Genomic DNA, 21,439 nt, shown 5'->3' with positions numbered 1-21,439 from the left:
AATAATGGAATATTATCTGTGTTCTTGGCAAGAATATTGTCGTCATTAAAGATCATAATTACTGGCATAAATATAAGCTCCTGGCGGCTTTAACTGTAAGATGCTGTTATCAGCATTCAAAAACCTCACATTGGTTTTATACCAAGTAATACATTCACAATCACACACAGTAGGACAGTAATACACATCTACATACAGGATGCAGAATTATACAGGCCACAATCCTGTTTTCTTCAAAATTTTAACTGGAAAAAACTGAATGTTGAAAGCATTAAATTAAGAATTCCTGCATGTCGATTATAACATATTATTGACACATGAATGTAGGGCTACTAGAGAATATAATATGTTATCTTTACTCGACAGGAAGTATAAGACATTTATAGAGATTGTAGTGCTTAAATTAAATTTGTACTCCAATTAAAACCCATACACGGGTTTGCTTTTTTGCCCTCTTTTGCCCTTTAATACCCCACAAATTTGTTGCATGCATTTCAGAATAACTCCCTCCCTTCCTCCCTCCTCAGGACTTCGACCATCACTGTCCCTGGGTGAACAACTGCATTGGACGGAGGAACTACCGCTACTTCTTCCTCTTCCTGCTGTCACTCAGCGTTCACATGGTGGGAGTTTTCTCCTTTGGCCTCATCTTTGTCCTTCACCACAGAGAGAGGCTGGGAGCACTGCACACTACCATCACGTATCCTTTCACTTTTTAAAATCACGATACGGCAACTTTTAAATGCATCTGAAGAATTCATATCATAATAATGACAAATTTTCAAGCAATTGTCTAATACAATAAAATGATGAAGTGATGGACTTTTCTTTTTGCTCTGCCAAAACACTTTTCTTACTTAGTGCAGTAAAGATTAATACGCCTGTGATAACTGACACAAGCTAGAAATCCTGTCATCATTGACACTGAATTGAGTGAACCTGTGATTTTCAATTAGCCTGAACATGCATTGTGTCTGTCTGCATGTCTGCATCATGGCTCCACATGGAAAATAATTGACAAAGGAAGTGAAAAATCTGATGGTGAGACTTCACAAAGATGGAAAAGAATACAGGAAGATCAGTGACCAACTGATACACAGTGTAAACACTGCTGTATCAGTAATCAGGGGCTATAAGGTGATACATACTAGTTATTTGTAGCAGGATCACAATCGTGATCATCAGCAGGCAGCTGACGTAGTGTTCACTTGTTGTCATGCTTACTGTGACGCCGTGCAGCTAACTCACAATGATACAGAAATTTTTAACAAATCTGTGGATCCAGACTATAAGCCGCATCACTGCCAGAATGTAATGAGGTGATCCTTGTGTCATTTCTGACCTTCCCTGAAAATTTCATCCAAATCCGTTGGTTAATTTTTGAGTAATGTTGCACACAGACGGAATAACAGACTGAAGGACAAACGTACGCCGACCATCACATAACTAACTTTGCTCGCTCTTGGAAAGAACATTAAAAGAAGCCTGGTGAATATCGAAGGTACATTCTTTGGCCAGATGAGACCAGAATAAATTTGCTCAGCTCAGATGGGATCCATTATGTCTGGCATAAACCCGTCCAGAACTACCACAGTGAATGCGTAGTTCTTACAGTGAAGTAATGCAAATGCAATTTTTAATAGTTTGACATTTAGGTGATATTGCACAATGGTATGGTCACTTCTGTACTATACTGTGTTACATGAGTCTGGACAGACTTGGATATAAAGTGCAGCTTCCCTGCTTGGTGGAGACACAACCACAAGACAGTAATTCTAGTTTATTATGGTGTTGTGCATATAGCATCATCATTGTATATCACTTGTGAAATTATAGTTCTTCTAAAACATTTATGACAATCTTGCAGTGCATGTTTTTATGTTGTGATTGTCCTTGACCTTTCTGCTCAGTCTGGTGGTGATGTGTATAGCAGGGCTTTTCTTTATTCCAGTCATGGGACTAACAGGTTTTCACATGGTGCTTGTGGCTCGAGGTCGTACAACCAATGAACAGGTGAGGAGACGTCAGCACTGGAGCCGTTCAAGTGCTTTGTACTGAAAGGCACACACAGTCAAACATTTATTCATCGATCAATTATTTGTCCAGTGCAAGTGAGCCGAGCGGCATTGCTGTACTTCAAACTGACACTGTTTAAAACATTCACACCTGGAGCTGCCTGGCTGCTGGAAACTAGACCTGCTTTAATAGTCTTGTCTGGACACCAAAGTGCTTTACTGACACCTCAGCTGCAATAAGAGGAATACAGCTTCTGTGCACAGAGGTGAATTTACCACTAAAGTAAAAAGAATAACACAAATGCTAATGAATAGCAAAAACATTCCCATGCTCACTAATTATATGAGCCTTCATGAATATTTTCTATAGTCACGCATTGGTCCTCTGTGTCTATAAGAATGTGTGTATACATTCTGTATGTGCGCTGTGGCTTTGTGCTTCCTTTACTGTCGCCTCTAAACAAGGAATTGTGTTTCTCAGGTGACGGGCAAGTTTCGTGGAGGGGTAAATCCTTTCACCAAGGGTTGCTGTGGCAACGTGGAGTATGTCTTATGTAGTCCCCTGGCACCCAGGTAAGATGCTTTATGATGCTTTACGTTGCGTGCGTATATGTGCAGTGGATGCGTCACAGGAACTGTCTTGTCTTTGTGCTTTTTCATCCTTGCTAAATACACTCAGACAAAATATGTGTGTGTGTGTGTGTGTGTGTGTGTGTGTGTGTGTGTGTGTGTGTGTGTGTGTGTGTGTGTGTGTGTGCGTGCGTGTGTGTGTGTGCGTGCATGTGTGTGTGTGCGTGCATGTGTGTGTGTGTTTTTACATATGCATATGTAGGTGGATTATAGCCATCAGAACCCATGACATTCATGCTGTAGCACTAACACTGTCTTATAACTGCAGTGGTAACACAGACCGTGCCATGACTATATGCACATGCTCCGAGGCGGTTGCAGAGGTGTGTATCCAGTTCTGCCTGATAGCAGCCAGCAACCCTGAGGGAAGGCAGATGGCTGAGAGAATTGACTCACTCTGTAGAACAACAGTTAATGGGAAACTGTGCTGAATTAGTCAACATGCTTTTTACATAGACCATCACTAAAACCCACAATGCCAGTTTTACATCCAATTGGGACGAATCCATTCCAATAAAAATCAGCAGTGTGACTGCAGAGAGACAACAACAGGTTGGGGTGAGATGCTGTGTTTACTAGCAGCTGCTGTTAATTTGTTGCACAGCCCCTAATGGAAGGGTTTTCATTTACTGAACCACTGACTCAGATCATTTCAAACCTGACTGACAGTGTATAAACTGACCACAAATCATGGATGTTCATTTAGTAACATGTTTTTTCATGTAGGAGGTAAATATTCCAGGCAAATATCTAAACACTGCTGGGAAAATATATCACACATTCACATTTCACTACTTAAATGTCCATTAAACATTAAAAAAGTCCAAATAACAGCCATTGAGAGAAATATGAGTGGCAAAAATGCTGATTGAGAAGTTGAACTATGTAACAAGCCAAATATATATTCTAAATCTAACGTGTGTAACTGAATATTGTTAAGACACCAACATGGGTTTTCCCTGACAAAAATTTGGACACACCTTCTCATTCAATGGTTTTTATTTTTTTGTTTTATTTTCTACATTGTAGATTAATACTGAATATTAACACTTTTTGTTCACAACATAATTCCATATGTATTCTTTTATAGTTTTGACGTCTTCAGTATTAATTTACAATGTATACAATAATTCAATAAAACCACTGAATGAGAAGGTGTGTCTAAACTTTTGACTGGTAGTATATGTCGAGTAAAAGTAGAGTAACTTGACAGCAAACAACCTGTTTGGTCATGGGTTGTTCATTTCCATGCAGGTACATGCTGGACCCCAGGAAAAAGCCGCACGTCAAGATTCAGCCCCCGTTCATCAGACCAGACCTCTCAGACAGACAAATCACCATCAAGGTCAGCGACAACGGTATCCATGGCACCATCATCAGCTCCAAGGTCAGTGGCTCCCAATTTCTACAGAACTTCTCCCTGTTATTCTATCACCCAGCTGACCTATAGCTAGTCTTTTCCCTGGTTCACCATTTTCTCTTGCTGTGCTTTCCACATGTTTGCAGCTTGGCGCATACTCAGTGGTCTGTTTAGTTTCTGTTTCTATAGAAGAATTTCCGACACCCGATTTAAATAGGGTGAATGAATATGACAGTTGTTGACCCCGATAGGATATATTACATCTGTTAGAATTAAAGGCAAACATGTCTGAAAAGAATCTTTTTTATTTTTTTTAACTTACTGCTGATACTAGTGGTTTTGTAGTTTTATTATTCTTAACTTGTCAGAGTTTATGTTAAAGATTCATGCTTTTACTTTTCATTCAGGCTCTGGTTTTATTGACCGCCTATGTGCAAACCTGTTCCCCAGTCTTTGTAGGACATTTGTCATACTTTGTGTTGTCCTGAAGCCTTTACCCCTGTTGCGTTGAAAGCTTTACAAAGACCTGCGGTTCAGCAGCTCAGTTTGGGAGGCAAACGGAACACTTGACTAGTTATGTATAGAAGCAAAATCATCATTGAAATTCTAATTAAAGCATTTAGACGAAACCCCAGGTAAGGCCCTTCTGACATGGTACGTCTGGTACAGTTCAGTCACAGCTCTTATTGGCAAAAATGATTCAGCTCAACGATTCATCCTCATCTGATTTAATGGTACAATTAATTTCTCACAAATAGAGTGCATAATTAAAGCTAATCAGACATGTTCAGCTTTTGTTATTAGTTGCTCAAGAGACACAGTTATGTGAGCTCCGCTCTTCACATTTCATACAGATGATTGTAAAACTAATGATACTACACTCTAGGCACTGAAGATGATCTCAGTTTTTATCAGCATTCTAGGGAAAATAATTCACTTAATATTAATCAAAAGAGAACAGGAACACACAGACTGAGCAAGTTTTCTCCTAAAGCCATTTACAAAATGTAGATGCAGTTTTACCTTTTTTGTTCTTTTGGTTTGCACACAGTGCAGCAATGTATTTACTTTCATACTGTAGAAGACTGAGATCAACTCACAGATTGTCCGGTATGGAATCAGTGGTACAGTTGTCTCTCTGTTCAGCTGAGAGTCTGACTGCAGCCTGTCAGCTGATGGACTCTGTGGTTCAGACATTTGCGTCAGGTTTTCAACTGCGTATACTAAAAGAATGTTGTCTCTACATCAAGCCTCATATTTTCTGTGACCGGTGGGTTATGCAGAACAGACTGTGAAACTGCCTTTAATGATAGCTGCAGTAGAGATAAGACAGGCAATGTGGGAAAGTAAGCAGAGGAATGACATCCAGCAAAGGGCAGGCTGGTTATGAGATGCCCATGTGGTTCAGTCCCTCCAGACTGTGGAAAACTTTGGTTCCTCAGAGTGTTAACTAGAAAATCAGAATTTGATTCTCTAAGCTTGGAGTGTACCTCAAGTAAGGAAATAATTGTATAGCGGCTACCTCTTTGTAATGCTTGATGTAGTTTGCAGTATGTTTGTAGTGTTTGATTGGTTCGAAGTGTTATGCCATGTATGTGCATTGGAATACAGGACAAATTTAACCCACCTTTTACCCCCCGTTAAAATCTTGTTTACCATCCGTTGATTCTTGTATCATTTGTTTTTTTAGTTATTTCAAGGAAATATTATGTGCATTGGACTTGCATGTCTCAACATTTTAGTAACACAAAATCTGGTCAGTCGTGATCTACTTGCTATTGTTGCCTAAAAAACTAACACTAATGTCATCAAAAAACAATATTAGCAAGATATAGTGTCGATTTATCACAGCCAAACACATCTTGGGGCAAACCTCCTGATCATGGTCTGGCTGCCACGTGACACACTGTTAGTTTTATCTTGTATAATAGATCATAAACAGATCATTTGATTGCCATTAAGGCTTTTATCTAGACATGATGTACTGCATTTTGGACTTTGAGCATCATTATATTAGGAAGATCAGTATTTAGTGTCATCAACAGATCACATGAGGAAATCTGTGGCTTTACCCTTCAAAATGATTAATAGAGTCATGACAGAGTGTAGCATGTTATAAATTGGGACTCGTGGCAAACATACCCTCAGTAAATAGTTCCTTTTATTAAAACTGCATAAGCAGAAGTGGGTCCTTGGGAGTGAGGACTCCCAAGGACCCCGATAAATTGGTATTTGCAAAAAGGACTATTTATAACAGAAGCAGAAAACAATCACATGAAGGACTAAAATGATGGAAAAAATCCTGAAAAATGGGAACAATTCAGTAAAGCACCTGTGAGAAATGACAAAAAAATATAGCTGTGAAGTGTGCAGGTGTTTCAGCAGGATGATGGTTAAGAGTAATTATTATTTTTTATGTTTTTTGTGTTGAGATGAAAATTAGACACAAAAAAAGCAAATTTCTTTAGCCTAAAACTGGAGAGCTTCACCGATTTTAGACATCAAAATTTGTCACACATCTGAAGTGTCCAGGTGGGCTGTCAAATAAGGGGCTGCACAAATAAAAATTTAAATACCAAATTACTAAGTGATTCCACCTGAACTTGAGGGTCACTTGGGTCTGGAGACTCAAAGTTTGAAAATGTAAAAAAATAAAAATTAAATAAATAAATCTGTAGGTGTGGAGTTAAAAAGACAATTTTACCGAATCTCTGTAGCCTGCTTCTCACTAGCATAACACACCTGGACCTCAAATTAAACCAACAGTGTTACAGACATACACAAATACATTTGTGAAATGCTATTTTAAGATAAAATGTATGCTACATTTAGAGAAAAAATGTTAATACTCCACTAGTCACTAAAAAGAATACAATCAAGCTCATTTAGCAACTGCCAAGAGCAGCTTTCCTCAGCATCTTTAATACCAACACGCGTTCCTATCTGTTTCATGTGCTGTTCCCTGACCTGTTGTGTACTCCGCTCTCCTCCCTCTAGTCTAAAAGCAGCCTCGATGATCTGGACGATAAAGAAACCCAGCCCCCGCTGCCACCCAAAGCTGACAGGTACAACCAGCTGAAAAGCCAGATGACCTCCAGCGAAGGTAAGAAACCACAGAAACACGACCACTCCCTCCCCCCCTTCTCTCTCCCGTCAGTCATCATCAGTCCCATTTCTCTTGCACCAAACGACAATTCCCTCTCTAGATCACCAGTGTCCCAGTTTGAGAGTCAGCGCTAGTTTAGCCTGATGAATGTGCATCCCGATGGCAGGTCGATGGCTTTTTTAAAGCCTGGTCAGAGAATAGGCCTGATTTGTGGTGAGGAGGCAAACCCTGTTCAGTGAATCAGCACCAGATTTGTGGTACAATTTCAGGGTGAATCATTACAACATGAATCGCCACCTTTTTTCTTATGTTATGTAGCAATAGAGCCAAATGGAGGGATGGGAGAAAACATGGTCTGTTATAGGTAGTCTAAAAAATTACATTCTTTGGAAAAAATCTGCATAAATTAAGAATCTACTGTGGTGTTGGTTTAACAGCTAAGGGTGTTAGCCAGTGGTAATGTCTTTTTACCTCTGGCGTATTTAATTGTACGAAGTGTCAATAAAATATAGTGTGAACAGCAGTTTCCCTCGTGAGGATCTCCAGTGTCATGGTGCATTATGTCAGGGAGGGAACACTTTCTGCTCTTCAGTTGAGCACTATCGCCGCCTGGTGGTGCGTCACAGTACTGCAGATGGTCGAAATGGATTAGCTCCAATTTTAAAGGCTGTTCTGATTTCTGTAAATAAGACTTCTTTGCATATATCTCCAAAATATTTGTGCATTTGTGTACAGGAGCAACTACTTCCTTGCACCTTTCATGCTTTTGTGTTTTTGTTTTGCTCAAGACAAAACATTATCTGTCCTAAGACTCAAATGTGTTGCATATCAATTACTGAATTGACTCTTACCATCTGGCTTCCCTGCTACTCCAATTCATTTTATTCTGTAGAAATCCTGATTGTGTGGGTTCCCAGAGCTCAATCCCTACAGCCTCCTAGCTGGGATAATAGAATTCCTTTCTTATATTTCCTTATTTCCAGAAAGGACTTTCTATCTGATCTACTATAATAGTGTCATTTCCTTTATCTCTGCAGTGTTAATGCTATTTTTTTAATGTGTGTTGTAGAGAGTTCTCTCTCTGGTAAGACCCATCCATCCACTCCAGCCATGTATAAATACAGACCGTCCTTTGGCACCATGCCAAAAGTCCACTACCACACTGCTGGAGAAAAGGTAAGACATGTTTATTTTCAGCATTTGGGTATAAGATAAGCTCTTCAAGTAGTGTAACTATAGTGATAGTGTGTAGAGTAGAACCATCTTACCTGCTGGGGGTCATAGTTTGGTGCAAAAGCATTGCAGCTATTGTTGTTTATGACGAGGACTCAGTTCTCATGTAATTCTGCTGTTTCCCCATCAGATTGTAATGCCAGATGACCGTAAGACTTCGGCCATCTTGGAAGAAGGTGTGCGTGGTCACGACTACCGATCCGAGCCAAACCTGGACCTGCCTGATTACGCTAATGCTCCCCTCCACCGTACTTTCCAGTCCTCTCCTCTCCAGCTTGACTCCGACCCCATCAACTCCCGCTCTCTCAGCCTGAAGCAGGGTCACCGTCGGCCAGAGAAGGGTCAACTCTCCGCCCTGCAGCCCCAGACAGTCACTTCCACCCCCTACAAGAGCGTCTTCTCTCCGAACACTCTCTCCAACCGTAATGGTAGTCTGTCATATGACAGCCTGCTCAACCCCAGCATCTCCCCAGCCACTGCCAACGAGTGTATGGCCCACCGCGGTATGCCCTCCATGGGGTTCCACTCGCCCTACCTGCCCACCAAAATGTGCCACATCCGGGAACCTGAAATACAGAGACAACAGGTTGCTCCCACCTACAGCCCAGTGATGCCGCCCAGGGGTGTGGGCAGACAGTCCCCTCACCCAAGGGACAGGGACCCATCACCTGTGCGCTATGACAACCTCTCTCAAACCATCATGGCCTCCATCCAGGAACGAAAGGAGATGGAGGAGAGGGAGAAACGGCAGATGCTGCATGGGCGCTCCCAGACCCATATCTATGCCCAGGACTCTGGCGTGTTTGATGGGGGCTATGGCCTCCCCCACAATGTTTGCTACCCAGATGGGCCTCGCGGCCCTGGTTCCAGAGGCCCAACACCCCCAGCCTATGGAGGCTCCAGGGACAACCTGATGGGGGTCGGGCTGGTGAGCTACGGTCAAAGAACCCCTGTGTTGCGCCATGCCGGCTCCACACTGGGCCGCGCCACAAGGACTTCATCCACCTCCTTGCACACAGACCACAGTAGCAGCAACAGCAGCCATAGCAGAGCAGGCCCCGAGGGCCCCTATCGCTCCCCAGCTCACCAGCCTCACTCCCCTGCTATGCCCCGATCCCCATCCTATTCCCACCAGAAACTCTCCTACATCAATGCCCATGAGAGGACAGACTCACCTCGTCTGGGGGGCCCAAGGTATGAATCCTAATGTTACCCCTGGGGGCTGCATGCATTGTACTGAGCCAGTGGTGATTGTTGGGCACTGAATGCATTCCCACTGGAAACTTTACTCCTTTTGCTGGACACAGCCAGCAGTTCATGAGCCCTAGTATACTATTGCTAACTAAGGCGAAATGTAGCATTTGTGTATGATGTATGGATTCTTGTCCCAACTGTTCTGTTCTGTCCATTTATTCATCATTTCTGTATGGTCTAAGTTTGTATACATTCTGTTCTGATTTGAATGTTTGCTTTTTTAGGAAAATATCATTTTTGTATTGTTTCACAAATATCAGAAAAATAAAATTGTGTAACTTCTCATTCCTTTTTCTTTTGCATGCTTTTCACCTCCTCAACTAACAATTCTGAGCCTTTTGCTTCACTAACAAATACATACTCAAGTAATCATCCACATTACTGTTCAGTGTCTGTCATTTAAAGCTGTGATGTTCGAAGCAACTAATCTGCATGTTTTTACAACCCTCACTGTTTGGTTTGTGTTGGATTTCTGTGGCTCTCTGAGTTGAGTCATTTTCTGTGTTCTTCTCTTTCCACTCAGAGAGGCCATGAAAGTTAATGGGCAGATGGACTGCCACCCGAGTGCCCAGGGTGCCACCCTCAGCCCCAGTCGCCACAGTAACGTCAAAAAGGTGACGGGTGTAGGAGGCACCACATATGAGATATCAGTGTGAGCAGGGACACCACATCCACCTCCAACGACAACAGCCAGCCCTGCTACAAAGAGATTCTCTACTCTGTTATTTTTGATAAGATAATGGCCAGTCAGGGGCACATAGTACTTGCTGCTTTGGATTTAGTGTCCAATCAGTGGATCTGTCTGCTCTTGTGTGGGTCTGTCTAGCCAAATGCCCATGTGTGTTTGTACTGGAGGGGTAGGTTGTCAGTAGATACCGCCGCAGACTGTACTGTACGTGTGTTTTGTCCAACGAGATCGTCAGTGTTATTAGTGTTGTCTCTCAGCTGTGGTCATGAAGCGTTTATGGTTCCAAATGTCACACACAAACTTTGCTCCAGCAAAAGCTGAGGGCTGAACAAAAACACTGCAGATGGATTAAACACTGATGTCCTCAATATGGACTTCTGCAAGAAGACTCTCTTCTGAGTCAGTTGACCTCAAGAAGTCAAGGTGCTCACATTAACTTGTACTGTTCATGCCATCTACGGCATAAGTGGTGGAGGTTTACAACTCTGATATGTGATGTACAAGTGCAGAAAACACAACACAAATGAGAAGAGAAACTGGGGATATTGGGAGGAAAGTCATCTCAACATATCTGGTGGTTGCATTCATAATTCACTGAGAGCGACTTGTTTTTAAAGGTCCCATATTGTGCCCTTTTTTAAAAAAAAAAAAAAGAAAAAAAAAGCAGATTAATGAAAGTCTCATATCTACACAATGTGTCTTTTAGTTTTCAGGGAAAAAACAATCCCAACATGGTTCATTTCACCCTGACCATATAACCTGCTTTCAGCCCTGATCTAAATGGGCTGTTTCAGTGTCTGTACCATTAAATACAGCTGAGCTGCTGCTGCTGTCCACAACTCCTTCAGGAAGAAGACTCTCTCTGCATCTGCTTTGTTCAGTGTTTCACAGAGCAGACAAACCAGCGGAGTTGATGTATGGTGGCTGACATACAGGTATCATTTTACAAGTAAATATAGGTAAATTCTCAGCACAGTTGTTCTGAACTCACATGTATAGTGAGTTTGTCAGACTAGGCTCCGGTTATAAAATTAGTATTTTAGCAGTGCAAAGCAGCAGCATGGAAATGTCTCTGAAGTGAGTGCTGGTGTGTCTTGATGGGCTACGTTTCAGTCACTATTTCATATACTCGCTCAATTGTCTGACAACAGAAAAACGCATACATGTGAACAACTTCATTGGAAATCTGGCTGCATTAGAATGCAGCATATGTTAGTACAGGGAGTTTGACAGAAACGGATGTAAACACAGGCTGAGTTTAGGTTGCACTGAAGCACAAAAGGCGACATGAAAACACAGTAACCCACCCAGACCTTGTTTATTGATTTTACATCAATATTAAAGTTTCCACTATCTCTGAATGCCCCTCACAGAGTGTCCTCCACAGACCTCAGACCTGTGTGTATACCATCAAAGGTGATGGTAGCACAACATACTTTAGCTGCACAATGTGCTAACACTAAGGATTGTCCTATTGTTGTGGGGTTATTTCTTTCAAAAATAAAAGTAACCGACTGTGTCTCAGTTCTCAGATGCTGGGAGTGCATGAAGATTGTTGCGTTGACCCAGTTTCTACATAGAAAATGGCAAAAACTCTTACTGACTTATAAAGCTGGGAGGCCATCTAGTTGAGGTGGGCCTAGTGGAATGGCTGTGGTAAGCATCGTCATATTCTCACAGTTTTTAAGTTTATAAAACAGGCCAAACACCATAAAAATGCATTTTCACTATATGGAACCTTTAATGAAAAGAAAAACAAATTTACTTAATCTGCGTTCGAAAAGATTCTCAGGAATTAATGCAACCAGCAGAGATGCTAACTGACATGAATTCATACAATATGAACGTCTTTCTTTTGTGTCAGTCAAGTACAGATGATTTTTAGGGCTTGAAAATAGCTTGGCCCCCTTTACTCCTGTCATGGAAGTGCAGTATGTGACCGTAGGCTTCAGTTTGTTTTCTGAGCTGGGCAATTTCATCATGACACAAGCGCTGGGCTGATATATTTGCGTTCTGAAAGACCAGAATACCTCATCCCAACGTTTCTTACCGAATCCAGAACGAGCCTGGCCATGCACTACCAAAACAAATTTTCTGTTAAAGGTTTGTCTAACAAAAAAAGAAGAAAATTATGTAGTATGTAAGTTTGTGCTATAATCACGAGTGGAAGGGTGTAAAGAATCCAGTCATTGTCTCATGTAGTTTAAAAAAAAGACAAGTGGTCAGCCATTTCATTTTTTTCATCCATGTTTCCTTTTTATATACCCAACCTTTCAAAAGCTATGTTTGATACATCTTTTTTATACAGATACTTAAGCCTGGAATGGGTGTTTTATTTTGAGTGGAGTTTCTTTTTCCCCTTTTATTCATAAATTATGAATTCAGTAAATAAATGAAATATTGACTAATGAGTAAATCTAGAATTAAATATAGCTTCTTCTACCTTGCAGTGTAAAAAATGTATGATGAATAGTAATTAATAGATATGTGATGCAGAGGAAATGAAATATTAAAGTCACAATCCTTGACTAGTGAGCAGTCAATGCTAAACTGCCAACATGTGCTGTACACAATTCAAGAATCAGGCTTTACATTAAAGCTGCCTTGAGATTTCAGTGCCGAAAGCGGCCACACACCCCCTTAGATTCTCAAAGACAGCAAAAGTGACATCATGGAGAGAGAAAATGCCAAATCGGTTTGCATTAGCTGTCTGGTACAGCTCTGGCATTACCCACCACTTGAGAGGTAAATGGAACTTTTTTTCTCTTGACGTTTAACCATAAAAATAACTGACAATGTTGAAACGGACAATGACAAAATGCCAGAAATTACATGGATGTAAAATGTTACATTTGCATTAAGAATAAACCATTGTTGCCTTTTGGGGAAAAAAGAAGCTGTTTCATACACGCTGAACTATGGCTGAAACACTATTGTACACTACAGTGAAACACCATAAGTGTTTTGTATTGAGCAGCAAGTGACACTTCTCAGACTGAGTACTTACAAAGTTGTGACAGAAAGGCAGATGTACAAAGTGATATATGGTCTTGTTTGTTATGAATTAACATTACTTTTTACTTTGTTTTTAGTTTATTTTTTCTGATACACACGTAGTTCATTTTCTCCAAAGGTCACAGCATAAAGGCCAATAGCTGTGGTAGAGTTGCTTTCTGCCAAAAATGGGATATTGTTGAGACTCGCTGTAGTTACTACCTTCTAGCGAGCAGGTCTCCCTTTTAAGGTCTCACCCAGCTGCCTTACCTTCAAGACAGTAAAGTAACACAAGACAGTCTGTTGAAGTCATGTATTTCGGAAATGTTGAACATAGTTTCAGTAGTACGGCTGTGGTATACAGGGCTAGCTTTTTGTCAAATCTAATGAGTAGGAATGTCAGCGGAATAGCAAACTGGAGCATCTTGAAATACCAGACCAGACCGTTAGCTGCTGAGTTTCCTGAAAATCCCCGTCTGTCATGACTCTCAGACCAGTCTGACCACATATCAGAATGCTATCGATGTCATTCCTCTTTAAGATGACTGCCATTACTCCAATGTTCTTTTTCTGGGATGGACATCACTGCAGGTCAGGGGCCATTCCTGACAGTCAGCAATGACTCTGTTCTTTCAGCCACGAGCTGATGTTTTCTGAAACTCGTATAGAAAGTTCAATATGTATTAAAATATAGAATATACTATAACTGTACATGCGTTCCTATTTTTGTGAAGAGGAAATATTTCCCAATGACCTGAGCAGAGTAAATAAAGTTTCCAAATCTTTGAGTGAATCAGCTTCATTCTTAGAAATCAGAACATCAATATCTTCATTCTTTTAGGCCAACTGCTAATACTCAACAGTGAAACCATGTTGTTCTCAAATCCTTTTTCAGCAACCAAGTGATTTTAATATGAATGCAAACATGTGGTCTTTAACAGCTTTTATTCGAAGTTGGAGGAAACATTTCGATCATTTGAGTGCAAATGAAAAGCAACATTTCATCCATATACATGTATTTACAGATGCACTGGCACTTAGATGCACTTAAGAGGCAAGGGTAAGAACTCAATTAGTGGAAAGAAAAGGAGAGGGTGGTGAGCACACAGATCAGATAGGGCACACTCTGTTACATATACTCTACATGCTTTAAAGTCTGGGAATGTTATAATCTAAAGAATACAAACTTGATTTCCTGGTGAGGAACTTAAGTCAGAGCATAGCTGCACCAAACTGATGAACCGTTCACTTTGGACTTAATGGTTTTCAGATATTCAACAAAAGGAAAAAAAAAAAAAAAAAAACTAAATTCAAAGCTAAGTGCATCTGATCTCCTATCAGTCAGCTATCAGTGGACGCTGCAATCTGCAGCACCCATCTGATGCCCCTGCAGTGGAATCCTCTTCTAGCAAGTTCCTAACAGAACTGATCAAAGAGGAACCAAGAAAGAACTATTTCTACGAGGCATCCACTGAAAGGTCTTCACCTTACTTGTTGTCTTTAACAGTGGAAGCATGAACAGTGGACAGGGTAAGAAGGCCCACTGAGATGCATCGTGGGATTTTAAACCTACAATGCACCTCCATAATGCCTGGTCACTGACCCTGTGCTGCTAACAAGCAGGCTACATTATCCTCTCCCCCTACAAACAAACTCTGCTTCAGAATAACAAAACAAAACAAAATACCCCAATGTGGGAATCATCACTATCACAAGCCTCTTTTCACAGTTTGTCAGAAGTAACATTGAACTGTAGTTGACAAGGATGGAAGCGTGGCATTCCATGGTGCAAAGAGGGAAAGGGGTGGGAGGGCAAGGACTTCTTTTTTTTTTTTTTCATAAATTCACTATCTTGTATTTTTTCCCCCAGTGGCATCAAGGACTTGTGATCTTGAGGCAAAACAGATAATAAAAAAAACCTAATAATATGCAAGTGTCCAAATTCAGTTCATTTAGAGTCTATTGTAGAAAAACAGGAAAAACTGATATATTGAAGATCAGCAAAGCAAGTTCTTGGTTCTCAATTCTTCTCGTCAGCTTTCACCTCCTTTTTCTCATTTTCGTTCTTCTCAGTCTCCTTTTTGTCCTCTTCCTTCTTTTCCTCAGATGCCTTGTCTTTTACAGAGAGCTCCTCCAGTTTCTCTGCGACCTTATTTGCACTATCAGTGTTGCCTGTGGCAAAACAGTAAAATGTGCCGTCAACTAAAAAGCTATAAAAGTTTGAACTCAGCTGCACGTCCTCATCTCACCTTTAGAGAAAACATTTCTACTTTATTCATGTAGTATCTCAGTTCTTTGTCTGAAGGATATTCTACCTCTTTGATTAGGTGGTTGCATTAGAAAACAGTATCAACCTGTGAAAACTGAAATGTAGCAGAAAGTACCGACACTAGCCTTTTACAAAGCCAGTAAAGTGTTACATTCTGCATGCTAATGTAGCAGACAGAAAAAGTCCTAGGCTGGAGTGCACAGCAAAGAACAGAGTGTGTCTGCATACGCGGGCTGCATAATTGATATTAATCACAACTGCAATGTTGGCAAACCACAATTAAATGGACATGACTGACTGTGATATTGGCATTTAAAATGCTTTGCTCATAGGAAAACTCCACTCATATGAACAAGCCCATTTAGACAAAATCATTTAGTTTCTAGTGAAAAGGAGTCTTTTTTGATGGAAAGATAAGATAGAAATAATCATGGTCTCAATATTGATCAAAATAATTGCAGTTGTCATTTTGCCCATATTTGAGCAGCCCTGCTACATACTTGTGAAACTTGTAATTTACACCAACCATAGTTTGAATTTAATTTCAAACACATCAATATAAATCACTTCGGCCAGAGTAGAATAGTGTATTAGGGGTTCTGAAAATAATACTGGCATTTTAGTATGAAACATGAATTACAAACCTTTCTAACCCACACTGACACAGTGCACAATTTTAAAAACTAATAAGTGAAGTCACACCACCATACTTGTTAACAAACACATTACATCTCACCTGCATCTCATCAAACTTCACATATTTAATAAAGAAAGTGCATAAAAGTTTAGGTGTTACGTACCTGTTCCTTCTAGATTTTTCCTGACCTCCAACTTGCACTCATCAAACTTCACCTTGAACTTCTGAGCATCTGTGAGCAGAACATACACCATTAATTTTAAACAGGTCTGAACATCTTTAAGTGTGATACTTTATTAAATAAACACTTACTTTCTGCATTTAAAAAGCGTATTGCCAGGAGTTCAGGTTTGGGGCATTCGTCGGCATAATCTGCTAGTGTGTTCCATACCCACGCTCTGTCACTGCCAGCATTGGGCTTCAGCTCCATCGTAGGTACAACTGTATTTCACAAGAGGGGCAACGAGGTTAGAACACGCAGCATGTCCACTAAAAGAGACTATTATAACTTGTGGTAATACAGGTATTAGCTGGATGTAGCTGGAATGTTTTCGGAAATGGCAGAGTGTAATCCAAGTCACAAACAACGCCTAATCTTCATCTTCTTATCAGAGCCTGGAGTCCATATTTACTACACAAGGGGAAAATATTAATTCCGTTACCAGTCCCCTTTTGTGTTTATTTTTCTCCACTTAATTGAACTTGGTTGCGCTTGGAAGAGTAAAAATATTCAGTATAAAACACTTAACTGAGCAAATCTGCTTAAGGAAAGTGTCACACAATACGGGAGAACACAGAGCTAATGAGAAGCTACAACCGCCACCTTTGGTTTCCACATCTACAGTTGAGTGCTTCTCACTCACTGATGTGAGGTTTTTTCAGAGACACTGAAACATGAAAACATCATGGAGGAGGAAAAGGTGCGATGCTGACACAGGGTCTATAGTGCAAGTATGTATGTGTACACAAGTAAACATACACTAGTTTGTACTGTACTGTAGAACCCAAACGTAACTGTAATGTTATTTGCTGTCATGATAGCCTTAAAGTTATATCTGCAAAGTTGACTCACTGTGATGGTTGGCACAAATCTTCAAGGTTCGGTCTCTCCTCATCAGGAGGCGGATTGTGCCCTTCTCTTTGTGTTTCAGCAACTTCACGTCACCAGTTCCTCTCTCCTTCCACTCTGGTGGGTCGTTCTCAGAGGCAAAACGATATAATTTAGCCCGCCTGGGGAAAACAGAAGCATGCTTCGATAATGGGATACCACTAATAGTGACGACACAAATGGACTGTCCTACCAAGCAGTCACATGCTTGCCTGCAAAATGTTGAGTGACACATAAGACAAGAAATATAAGCTTAGAAGACCATTAAAGCAACTTACATTTTAAAGAGCTCCTCCTCATCCTCTTCTAATGTTTTCACATCCTGTTCAGGAAGAGACACGATGGGCTCAAAGTGGGGATCATGATTAGCGTCCTCTACACTATCTGCAGGGGTGTCGTGGTCTTCCTGGTCCTAAAAGAAAAAAAAATAAAACCAAGCATAAAAATTGGTTCCACTTATGTGGCAGACACAGACAGCAAGTTAAAGTAATTATTTGGGCTGCAACTCATGATTGTTTTCATTGCTGATTAATCTGTCAATTTCTCCACCTCTCCCAATTAATCAATTAGTTTTTTGATCTATAAAGCATCTAAAAAAATGGTGAAAATTTTCAACCACTGTTTTCCAAAGCCCAAAATGACGTCCTCAAATGCCTTGTTCTGTCCACAATCCAAAGACATTCAGTTTACTGCCATAAGAGAAAAGAAACCAGATAATATTACAATTTAGGGAAGCTGAAATCAAATAATTTTGTTTTTTTCCCCCTTACAAAATCACTAAAAATCAATCATCAAAATAGTGATTTTGACTATTAAAGTTTAAAACTGAATAATTGCTCTAGTAATTGTACATGTGGCATAGGTCAGTGTGATTCTTTAAATTCACTGGAACAAAGTAGCTTCTGACAACTGACCCAACAGCCCATGAATGCTTCACTAGAGGGATTTAAGAGCTCATTGGTTTAGTATAGGTATTGTACGGAGAACTGGCAAAGCCTTTTGTTAGTCATTGTTGCTGAGCCAAGCATCTTTAATGCCATTTTGACTTTACATGTCCTCACGCTGATATGTTGAAGTCAGTGTTCATCACTAATATGGCAACAAAATAGTGTTCATACAAAAATGACTGAGGACAAAGATGGCTATTCATTAAAAGATGTGTCAGTGACAGAAAAAAATGTGGAAAGTGCCGCAAGTTATGAGAATGTGCGGTTTCACTAAATTTGCAAAATGTACAACACGTAAATGCTGCTCCTCAGCCATGAATGACCAATTTCTATGTCAGAGATTATTTCCAGAAAAGTCCTATTATTTCATTTAAATTATTTTTTTTTAAAAAGTATTACTACTTTATATATTTAGCTTAACAGTCACAGATTTTGTAATATCCATTTAATGTTTTATGCTAGTTAAAAATGTTACTAATACATGCTGGAGCTCATTTATAAATCTTAATTCTCTCACTTTTGCATTAGAATAAAGAACAGTTCGTTTTTGGATGGCTTCTCATGTGGTACTGCACCACTATATGCTTTAAATCTATTACATAATTAATACTGACTTTAAATTATAGCCCTAAAAATGCACTTCCATATAGATATTTTCCCTAAATCGTTCAGTGCTACTTGACTGCAATGAAGATGAGGCTATAGCTAATGGGTCAGATCAACGAGACTCTACAATAATAAATGTATGTAATGTACACATTAACACAAGCTAAAGTTTAGTTTGTTTGCTTATTGAGTCTTTTCTCTCGGTACAATAAATACAAAACAGCATCAAGATCCATGTGACTTTCTCAAAAGTGAGCCAATAGTGTGCATTGACGCACGTGGAACAGCAGTAATTTCAATCACTACGTATTGATTATCCCAGATGCCGAGACAAGATCAGACTAGAAATAATAGTGCGTACTTTTCTTCATGTCAGACAGAGCGCAGTACCACTTAACGGACGCGAAAGTAAGCAATACTGGGAGATATTTCTTTGCAGCAGTAGACCTTCTTCTAGCATTATACGCTTACAGGGTTTGCTGGTTAGCGACATAGCAGGTTAGCTGTGTTTCAATGTAACTCAAGTCTTTTAGCGCCTGAGCTAAAAGATGTTACTGTTACTGACATTAAATATGACACAGTAATGGTGTAATTAAATTAATACGGTCACTGGCGTAAAGCATTATATGGATATATTTAAAGTTTGCGACTGTCGCAGTTGCATTTTTCTTCAGCGCTGTTAGCAAGCACTTATTCAACTTCATTTTTCTAAGATAACTCATTGTGAAGTTGCTTAGCTAGTTAAACAGGCCTCTCTGGCTAGCAGGTTAGCCGGGAGCTAATCATTGAGCCAGTACTATCACGGTTCGTGTCGTAAACTAAAACCACGGTAAATCATCCAAAAAATTAGGAAACGTGATTTTTGGGAAAACTGCCATTCCGTTCAATATGACACTGTTACTACTTCCAGATAATACGGAGTCACTGTCTCCAGCGCCCTGCTAACACAGCTAACATTAGCCAACTAATGTTAGCAACTGTTGTGCTTGGCAGACAAAGACAGGGAACCAAGCGAACCTCGCTGTCTTCAGCCAGCCGGCTATATGAAAGATGTGAAACAATCTTTTAAAATGACTGACGGCTGCGATAGCTGTGCCAAACGGTTAACACTCTATTACCTGCCGCATTGCTATGCTAATGATCAGAGTCTGAGGCTAGTGTTAACATGCTGTCTGGCTCCACACTCCAGAGTACTTCTGAGCTCTTTTACTCTGAAGTAAAGAGTGTGAAACCTCGCTGCGGACACACTGCATATCTGTAGTTCTCTCCCAGAAAGTACTTTTGCTTTCTGCGCATGTTATATAAATCAAAACACACCAAAAAGCTGGTGTAGCATCACGAAGGCAAGATCATTGTCGGCAATTCAGGCTCGCAGCTTCCTTTTCAAACTTTGACGAATTATGACCCATAAAATACAACGTTTTTTTACGAAATTTCTATTTCACTGCATACATAACAAGTTAGATGACCGAGAATGGGCGGGCTCACCTTCGGGTCTGCCATATTACTATAGATGTTTGAAGATTATGGAAGTAGTTTGATAGATTCAAATCCCAAACTGGCCGCCGTTTCCCTTCAGCTACACTCACTTCCTGCTACAGCTTTCGCGCGCCGAATTCTCTACGTAAGTCCGCGCGCACATTGTGACGACGCGCGCAGCGCCGCGCGACCGCCTCTCTGTGGGAGTCCCCTCTGAAGAAGTTTGTACACTATTTATATAACACACATAACACGATCGCTAGTAATCAGAAGTCTTAACTTGTCAACAGCAAAGACAAAATAAACAGATAGAAAATAATTTGACTTTTAACAACAACAATAATAGAAATAATAACAATAATAGTCACTGTTGTCGTCACCCATATTTATACATTATCGTTTAAAGCAACAGCCTTTGAACCAAAGTACTTTCGAGTGAAAACTAAACAACAGCAACAAAACTAAACAAACAAACAAAAACAAGTTGGGTATTTCGAATTAAACTAACAAGTTTAAATTTCGACCTCATTACCTTACACTGTTTTTTATGATATGCATTTACTGGAATAATTTAAATAATGAGGAATTAAACCTAACACAGTTGATATTACTGGGCTATTAAAGTTAAGACTGCAGTGTTTTTAATCATGGAGAACAATCTTAATAATTTGTAGTATGAGTAATTTTTCCACCATAATCATAACAACAATAAATCAGATTTTTAAAAAAAACAATCAAAAACTAAGTCACTAAGTGTTTTACAATAGAAACAATATAATAAAGTAATAAGAACCCGATGTAACAACACAAAGATAATTACAATATATACAACAATTACCATCAGTTATGAGAGTTTTAAGAAGAGTTTGAAAAGATGATACAGAGTTTGTCTGACATCGAAGTTCAAAGTCTTGGAACGTCATTTTATGAATCCATAAAATTCTGTTATTTTTGTTTAAATGTTGTCATGGTAAATGTATGAGTACCAATTAAGAGACACATTTCCACATATGTACGATTTAAAAAGACCAAAAAAAAAACACGTAGATATTCATATTGTTATTTCAATTTTCAGCTTTGTACACAAGCACAACAAAATACAGCGCAACCAGA

The 21,439-nt window shown here is 39.9% G+C and overlaps 2 protein-coding genes and 1 non-coding gene across 4 annotated transcripts in view; 1 reads left to right on the top strand and 2 right to left on the bottom strand.

Moving 5' to 3' along the window:
* The window catches only part of zdhhc8b (zinc finger DHHC-type palmitoyltransferase 8b), an 85,384-nt gene extending 71,311 nt beyond the window's left edge, over nucleotides 1-14,073 (top strand). For both annotated transcript variants that reach the window (XM_023271556.3, XM_055011454.1), the window contains exons 4-11: nucleotides 528-700; nucleotides 1,911-2,013; nucleotides 2,497-2,588; nucleotides 3,900-4,032; nucleotides 7,003-7,108; nucleotides 8,181-8,287; nucleotides 8,475-9,538; nucleotides 10,122-14,073. In XM_023271556.3, coding sequence (XP_023127324.1) covers nucleotides 528-700; nucleotides 1,911-2,013; nucleotides 2,497-2,588; nucleotides 3,900-4,032; nucleotides 7,003-7,108; nucleotides 8,181-8,287; nucleotides 8,475-9,538; nucleotides 10,122-10,254 — 1,911 coding nt within the window. In that variant the 3' untranslated portion in view covers nucleotides 10,255-14,073. The remainder of the gene's footprint in view (nucleotides 1-527; nucleotides 701-1,910; nucleotides 2,014-2,496; nucleotides 2,589-3,899; nucleotides 4,033-7,002; nucleotides 7,109-8,180; nucleotides 8,288-8,474; nucleotides 9,539-10,121) is intronic.
* Nucleotides 14,074-14,208: 135 nt separating this feature from the next.
* On the bottom strand, nucleotides 14,209-20,486 carry ranbp1 (RAN binding protein 1). Its single transcript, XM_023271549.3, has 6 exons — nucleotides 20,336-20,486; nucleotides 17,573-17,706; nucleotides 17,259-17,416; nucleotides 16,499-16,627; nucleotides 16,350-16,418; nucleotides 14,209-15,452 (listed from the first exon to the last, which is right to left on the bottom strand). Exons 1-6 carry the CDS (start codon nucleotides 20,348-20,350, stop codon nucleotides 15,301-15,303), a joined length of 657 nt encoding a protein of 218 aa, XP_023127317.2. The 5' UTR covers nucleotides 20,351-20,486; the 3' UTR covers nucleotides 14,209-15,300.
* LOC111569444 (small nucleolar RNA SNORA77) lies at nucleotides 15,645-15,773 on the bottom strand. Its single transcript, XR_002746218.1, has one exon. It is a non-coding gene; the product is annotated as a small nucleolar RNA SNORA77 (small nucleolar RNA).
* Nucleotides 20,487-21,439: the final 953 nt, after the last annotated feature.

The sequence above is a fragment of the Amphiprion ocellaris genome, chromosome 6, assembly GCF_022539595.1.
Source record: "Amphiprion ocellaris isolate individual 3 ecotype Okinawa chromosome 6, ASM2253959v1, whole genome shotgun sequence".
Taxonomy (NCBI): Eukaryota; Metazoa; Chordata; class Actinopteri; family Pomacentridae; genus Amphiprion; species Amphiprion ocellaris.
The sequence above is the reverse complement of the archived record's forward strand: the minus strand, read 5'-3'. Positions and strand labels throughout refer to the sequence as shown.